This window comes from Teleopsis dalmanni, chromosome 2 (assembly GCF_002237135.1).
Source record: "Teleopsis dalmanni isolate 2A chromosome 2, ASM223713v2, whole genome shotgun sequence".
Lineage (NCBI taxonomy): Eukaryota > Metazoa > Arthropoda > Insecta > Diptera > Diopsidae > Teleopsis > Teleopsis dalmanni.
In genome coordinates, this window is record NC_051847.1 from 174,152,592 (window position 1) to 174,160,916 (window position 8,325).

Sequence of the window (8,325 nt, forward strand, 5' to 3'; positions counted from 1 at the left end):
ATCCCTTGGTATACACAAACATACTGACTCTTCAAAATGTTTGGAGCTTTATCTGTAATAATATTTGAAAACTTAGAAAAATGTTTCTGAACCTTCAAGAAACACTGAAGATAATAAGTCTAGTTATCCCAACTAGTCCCTCCATGAGCAAAAAATTTAAACAGTTTTTACTTTCAAATAGTAGCTTCACAATTATATAGGTTTTTAAAGTAATAACAAGGTCATACGGTGCTAAAGAAGCAATTTTCACACATGTTTTTGATATTTAACTGCAAAGCTAAGCTGCTCAGCTATAAACAATTCATTCGCCCTCTACTTTTGTACGACCTTCCCATTTGGAATGCACCTTTGCACAGATGAAAGAATCTGTCAAGCGCAAGATCTCATGTAATTGCACAAACTACTAGCGCAAGCCTCACAGCAAGCACTTCCTTGACACCGTTCTTGCCAACTCAGCCTAGTCACTCGTGTCGACGAATACCTCCTGATATTTGTCTGACTTTGTCTCACCCGGCAGTACAACTCTTCTCGGACGTCTCACCCGCCAGCACCCTCCCTGCAGATCTCGTTCAATTCATGTGCTTCAAACCCCCATTGCTTAAAACCTCGCCCTATACTCCAAAGAGCGGGATTCGGATGCCTTTATCATCCCAGTGCTCACAGAGTCTAGCCCACGCAGTCATGTAATAACCTCGCCCTCTCCACCTATTTCTATTCTACTTGCACCACGCCCATACTTTCTGGCTTACTAACTACTCGCTTACTAACTCTGTCCAACTGCTGGGAAGCATATAAATTTTTGGTGAAAATGTAAGACAGATAAAAATACATTATGTTAGGTAAAATGTGATAATTCTTTTACTATTTTTATTTGAATGAAATTATTTGAATAATTGATTATGAATTATTACCTATTGACCATACAGTCAATATAGCGTTATACCTGCAAGTTTCACGTTGCTTACATGAGATTCAAACTGTAGAGAAATGGCTCTTTAATCTTGCATCACGACAATGCGGCAGTTTATAATACTTTGCTTCTCCCATAGTTAATGAGAAAACAGCATATCGCTATTATGTCGCAAACTTTCTTTTATTCAGGCATGGCACTTTACTACTTTTTTTATTTCCCGAACTCAGAAAGGTACTTAAATGATAGAGTTATTCAACAATTAATGAGATGAAAGAATATTCTTATAATAAACTCAATACCAAATTTGGAACGATGTTCCAACAGTGTTTCTTTAAATAGTAACTAAAGTCTTCAGAAAAGGTGTTATTTTAATGTAGATTTAATAAATAAATATAACTGATGACCCCGAAGTGATTAAAAAACACAACTTCTGATCTGAATTGATTTACAGTACAGCAGCGTTACGAATTTGAACTATTTCTTCAAATAGTTATAAATATTACTTTTGCCATTAAAACTGAGGAGGACTACTATTGTTCAGTGTGTAGCCTAACAGCAATAAAGTAATTACATAATAAATAAGCACTGTTTAATCATATACTATATTACTATATACTACATATATAATCATATACATACTATATAGTCATTTCAATCAAATAATATGTCGTGTTACTGTATCCATTTCACATTTTCTCCAAAATTTATTCAATTTGTTTATATATTTTTAGGATATTAACTAAACGGGTTAATATCCTAAAAATATATATTGAATTTAAAAAGCAAAATCTCATTTTTTCCATATTTGCAAATATGGTATAGCTTATCAAGTCATAAAAAATTTTTCAAGAAGTCTGTTTTGGGAAAAAACATCCACTGTTTTCTTGCAATAGATGACCTAAGTCAATTCCTTTTATTTTTACTTTTTATGTAAAATAAAATAAATCTTATATTAAGGGAATAAGTTTGTAGTTTTTTATTATATTACTATAACTTTTAGTTATAGTTAATAATTATTCATACTTTTATATATTACATCAGAATACACCCTTATAAACTATTTCATACTCAGACGCCCTTGCCTGAAATGTCAATCAAACTAAACTCAAAACGTATTCTCCGTTCGATATTTCCTGCAGGATCACCCCATAAGGCATTTATTATTACAGCATTCATTTGTGGGGACGAAAATTTGACGTTTTGTGCGGTAACAGGAGAAAGCATTAAATTAATTTAACGCATCCGAGAAATATGTGAGTATACTTCGCATCGCATCCGATATAATTATTTTATGAAGATACTTTATGGATTTGTATATGTAAAACGTATGTTCACTGCTTATTTGATACATGGAAATGATGAAATTAAAACAAAACCAACTGAAATGATAAAAGGTGCCGCTGAACGCTTGTTTCCTTGACATTTTATTTGAGATAATTTGTTGCGCTTTTTTTTCTGGAACGCCAAATTAAGGGACTCTCTGTCGTAAATGGCGCTTAAGTAATTTGAGAAGCAATTTATTTAAAATGAGCTCGAAGAGGAGAATCATATATACCAGAGACAATTATTAATAGGATGTAAAGATTGTTAAAATTAGTTATGCCATGTAACAAAATATTTTTTTATTTGAAATTATTATATAGAAAAACAAAATGGAATATTTAAGCTTATCAATATAAATTGACATAATTATGTGAATATGATTTCATTCATTTATTATTAAAGTAAATACATCGAGTTAAAAAAGAGTATAAGTGCTTAAGTGCACTAGCTCAAAACAGCTTCAACATAATAAATCATTTTCTAAAATTATATTAAATAAAATATATTTATTACTCAATATTTTTGTAAAATCAACAAAACAATAATATCAGTATATATTAAATGAAATATTATCTTTCATATAGGTATGTATTTCAATATATAAAATAAAATATGACTCATCATCCCACATAGGAATAGTGAAGAAAAAAGTCTAGGCTATGGGAATGTTCTTGATGGTCAAAACAGAATGAAAATTTAGCTAGGTTAGATCAGTGTTGTGAGTCACGTTTCAAAACACACACAGATCAATCTATGCAGGAATTATATATTATCTGCAACTGAATGAGGATTTGAAAACATAGTTTAGGGTTGTGTTCCATGTCTTAAAGTACACACAGATCCATCTATGCAGGAATTATGGGTGTGGAACTAGCAGACAAAACTTAAAGTAGAGTGCTGTTTGATTTTTTTGGACCACTTTTAAAGCGATAGCAATTAATTATAACAGATGCAGATTCCAAGTGGATAGAATGCAATCAAATGGCTAGAAAACAAGTAAGGCAGTAATTGAGAAACGCAGGTTTGCATGATTCAGACAGTCGCAAGAGTTAGTTTCTGATAATACGTTTCTATGTAAAGATTTTAAAGAATAATTAAAGTATTGTATTATTAAGCAGTAACAACTCCTGTAGGGTCAAACGGTGAGTACGGTGGATAAACGTAAGAATAATTTAAGATGAGATCTAGTTAATGTTCATTATAAACACTTAATTATAGTATGGAATAAAATTTTACGTGAGTACGAGTATCATAAGGCCAGACATTTCAGTACAGGGATGACGCCACTACATTAATGTTTGGTGGTCAGTTGCATACAAAACTTGGTTCTTTTAAAGTCGAAATGAATGTGTAATCACCATAGTTTATAATATTAGGATGAAGTAATCTTTAAATCCCAATACTTAACTCTCCTATCTACACATTCTTAATGACAAGTTAACACGTAAAAAGCTGTCAAATGAAGAACATTATAATATGAAATATTAATAACGTTAAAATTTAAAATTAACATTTAATAACTTTATATCCCACTTCATTCCATTTTGCAAATTTCATTAGTTAATACTTCATATAATTGTCAAAAAGTGCTGTGTAATAAAATTCTGCACTTTATAATTCCCTACTCTAAATTGAACTCACTTAATTATCATCGAGTAACAGTATTAACAATAAACAGCTTCCAGCATAAAAGTTTTTCAGCCGCAAAGAAGAGGACATAAATTTAATGATTGATTTATCAACCGCCAATTTGGCAAACAAACATGATTTCCTCGAAAAATGCCTCAGAGCGCAATGAGAACAAAATTTCTTAATGTTGACAAACTGTCAGCTAATTATATGCCGTGGTAATTTTAATAACTTCAATGAACAACGAAATAATGAGGCAAAGGTGGATACAGAGCTGGGGACGTGAAAGTGAAGCATCATACCGCAAGACGCCACAACAGCAGCGCCAGTAAAGAAGTTGGAAGCTTTTTTCCATGCCATTATCAACACTTAAGCGTCATAAAAATTTTAATTAAATTCCGCTCAACTCATTACTGTAGGACGCATCTGTAAAAGTTTGAAAAGTGAATCTCCGTATTTATGCCTCATGTGTATATGAAGTCGTGAAGCCTGCGTATTGATGTATGCTCTTGCTTAAATGCCGGGCTAATGCTCTGTCATGGATGTGGTATTTATGTCTACTTAACTCCTCATTTCACACTTCAATTCTGTGAATTTTATGGCAAATGTGCCACAAGTGCTACCCCAATCGCATCCTTACTTTTCAGTTATGGCCTGTCATCAGTCGGAAATTTTGATATCGATGCGGAAGAATTTATCTACAAGCACACACTTCAACAGCTCATAAAGTTCAAAACTTTTGTTTGATAATTTTTAATTGCCCTAAGCGATCTTTCCAATTTTGTTAAAATTATTTCAGTGGAATGCAAAAAATCTATATGCGAATATATAAAGAGAAAATTTTTAACATGGAAATTATGGCAAAAGAAAATTATTTTTATTTTCTATTTTTATATGCAATCTAAAAATAAGACAGCAAAAAAATATTAACCCAGAGGACTTAAAGGTAGATTCAATTATGTTTGAATTTTTTTTTTTTTTGAGGATATATTATTTTACTGGTATGACAATATTCATTACTTTAATACTAAATGATGTTAATAGATCAATGCTATATATCTATTATTAGCATCCAGATCTAAGTTGAAGTCATTAAATTATTACTTAGTACGATTGTGTCAATATCTAATATTGTAAACAGGAAAATTGAAAAAACTTGATATATAGCTGTCTATAGACTAATCAAATTATTATCATTCGATAATGTGAAAAATGGGAGAAACTCGTAGACAACATGTTTCTTCGAAGAAGATACAAACACTAGTGACCAACTGTTTTACAAAAAGATGATGAGGAAGAGTTAAAATAGCACAGCTAAAGTTTTGTAATATAGTTAATCATTGGTGCAACTTAAAAATGTCTTTAAGAAAGTGGTATAACCTTGCGTTAAAATTAGGACCCAAATGTTCCGGAAATTTTGGAAGCCTTGACGGAAACAATTCCTCACTGATAGCATCACCAATAGTTGAAAACAGTATTAACCAGTAAAAACCAGTATCCAGAAGATTTTATAAGATTCGATAATCAGTTTAATCAATTGAAATGAACTTATTAAAGGACATAAGTTGTTAAAAAGAAAGACGCTAATAAAGACCGAATTACTCAAACTAATAACCTTATAAAAGCTTTGGCTGCTTATAAAAAAAAAACAATTTCTCAATAGATATACAATCTTGGTCGCGAAGAGTTATTGGTAATAAGGAAGTATCAGAAAAAACTTGTACAGAAAATGATTGAAGAAATTAGAAATGTCATTAATTCATTATTTTACAAAAGACTGAATAGGAATAGCTAAAAAAATCCATTTAAATTTTTGTGAAATAGTTATACACTCTCTATAAGAATTAAATTATTTATTTATTTATTTATTTTATACAAATTTTTTTATACAAATTTAAAGTTTTAAGTTTCTTAAATATTTAAGTTTTAAACATCTGTTCACAATCAAAAAATGTCAACTGTACGTACCAGAGCATTTTACTGATATCACTGAAATCTGATATTTAACAACAAAACTAGAAAAAAATAATAATATTCAGGACAAAATTAAAGAAAATTACTATTGAGGAAGAAAACAAATGTCTTCGGTTCGAGTTTGAACAGGTAAAAGAGCGATTGGAATGTACTTGTAGAAGTAGCTCATAATAGTATGGATAGTTCAAACACCGTTTCAAATATTGTGTAGAAATAAGTTGACTTTACAATTGATCACTTATACTCTGTTGAAAGAATATATAAATAGAAGAAGTAGAGAAAGAAATATACACTACCCGCACTACTATTAAAAGCTGTTAACGATAAGTTTATACTTCTATTTCATTTATTAACCAACTCTACGAATCTATCTATCTACACATAAATATTTTTTTTTAATTTTTGATTTAAAAAAATAGTTGCGTATATTTAAAATATTTAATATATATATATATATGTAATAATAATATAAGGTTATTAACAGCATTTGCCTGACGATTGAAAAATATTGTTTTTAAAAAGAATTCTATAGATTCTAATTCTATAAGGGAGTTAGATGTTTTAACTTTAATATAATATATTTAAAATATTGTTCTTAAAACTAAAATGTTAGTTTTAAATTACTAACTAATAGATTTTATTTACTAACAAAATAATAACGTGATTTTTCGAAAGTTGACCCCCTTCCAGAAGAACGCTAGAATATCACACTAAGTCACTATAAAGAATCCAAAAGAGCAAGTAATGAGGTTTTCTCTGTTTTTAAAATGAATTCTATAGATTCTAATTCTATAAGGGAGTTAGATGTTTTAACTTTAATATAATATATTTAAAATTTTGTTCTTAAAACTAAAATGTTAGTTTTAAATTACTAACTAATAGATTTTATTTACTAACAAAATACTAACGTTTTTTTTCGAAATCTGACCCCCTTCCAGAAAAACCCTAGAATCACACTAAGTCACTATAAAGAATCCAAAAGAGCAAGTAATGAGGTTTTCTCTGTGGAACGCAATGATAACTGTTTTCGTATGATTATCAATCTTCTATCTATTAGACTATTTTTCTCTTACACTTGTACTAGTTTAAGTTAAAAAGCAGTTAAAAGCAGTTAAAAAAACATAGTGTGTCATCAATTATTTAAATTAACTTAAAAATGATTTGTGTATTTCAAAACATTTAAAAAATATTTTCTCTACCATCAGTTCCAAATTTTGTTGTAAAAATAAACGTCAAGAGTAAAACTTCATTGTAATTGTTTTACAGTAGACTTGACTTGCGTGTAAATAACATTAATTTTCAAAAAGAAAAGAATTAAATAATTAATATTAAATATTTACAGTTAAGTACCTGTCCTAGAAATCTTTCAGACGATTAGTGCTGATTGAGCACCTATTGCGTTTTTCTTTCATTAATTTGTTTTAGGACCGTATAAGATTGTAAAATGCCTTTCCCACGTACTGGTCGTACTAATCATACTGGTCGTACTGATCGTACTGGTCGTAATGGTCGTAATGGATCTAATGAAAATTTGGATGGTTTCTCTCTCTTGAGTTCAGCCGTAAGTTATTTTATTTCAATATTGTTTCAATATGAATATTTTATAATTTTTCATAAAATATTTTAGCGAGCTCAACTAAACCAATACAGAAACTTAGTACAAAGTAATATTACTGATCATTATGGCAGTGACGGCGAATCTATTGATTATGAAAGTGGGGGGGATGATACTCCTGAGCATGACTGGTTTAAGCTTGAAGCAGAGGAAAACGAAAAGTTGCTCGACCGTGCACATTTTATTAAGTTTATAACTAACACGGACACCCCGAAAAAGCGCACTAAGAAGGATGGGGCCAATGATGTGTTCACCGAACGCATGAATAGACGTAACGCATATTTAAGACAAGAATTGCAAGAATGTGAAAGGTATTATGCAGAGACAGGAGGTGCAGTCAGTAGTGAAACTGATTCTACCGTTTCAACTGAATATTATTTGGGATCTTCATGTGATGATGAAAATCAGACTATTTCATCAGCTGAAACAACTTCTAGCGAAAATAACCAGACTGATTCAACAGAGCATTAGATTTGGTTGTTTAGAAAATTGGAGGTTAAAATTCCTTTTTCTGTACATTGGCTTAGTGTTCAATTTTTTACAATAAAAATTTTATGTTAATTTTATGTCTTATTGGCATCTGTTAATAAATATGTATATTTAAAGATGATATGCTCCATGAAATTAGATTGTTTTTATTTATTATAATACCCAAAATTTAAATCTGTATGAACTAAGAATGATTTCGAAAGGTTATTAAGTATGCTTAAAAAAAATATCGAACTAACAGTCATCTTGATTTTTTATTTTCGCTGTTATTAATCAAATTGTTTATCCTTTTAATATACCTTTATTAATATCTAAGAACTTTCTTTAAAATTAATTAAAATTATATTCCCTTATTCAATAAATATATTATTTTAATTTATAA

General features: G+C 29.8%; 1 protein-coding gene across 1 annotated transcript; it reads left to right on the forward strand.

The window, feature by feature from the left end:
- The first annotated feature begins 7,033 nt into the window (after window positions 1–7,033).
- Window positions 7,034–8,057, forward strand: LOC119682750. Its single transcript, XM_038096253.1, has 3 exons — window positions 7,034–7,121; window positions 7,182–7,400; window positions 7,467–8,057. The coding sequence occupies exons 2-3, from the start codon at window positions 7,284–7,286 to the stop codon at window positions 7,923–7,925; spliced, it is 576 nt and encodes a 191-aa protein (XP_037952181.1). The 5' UTR covers window positions 7,034–7,121; window positions 7,182–7,283; the 3' UTR covers window positions 7,926–8,057.
- Window positions 8,058–8,325: the final 268 nt, after the last annotated feature.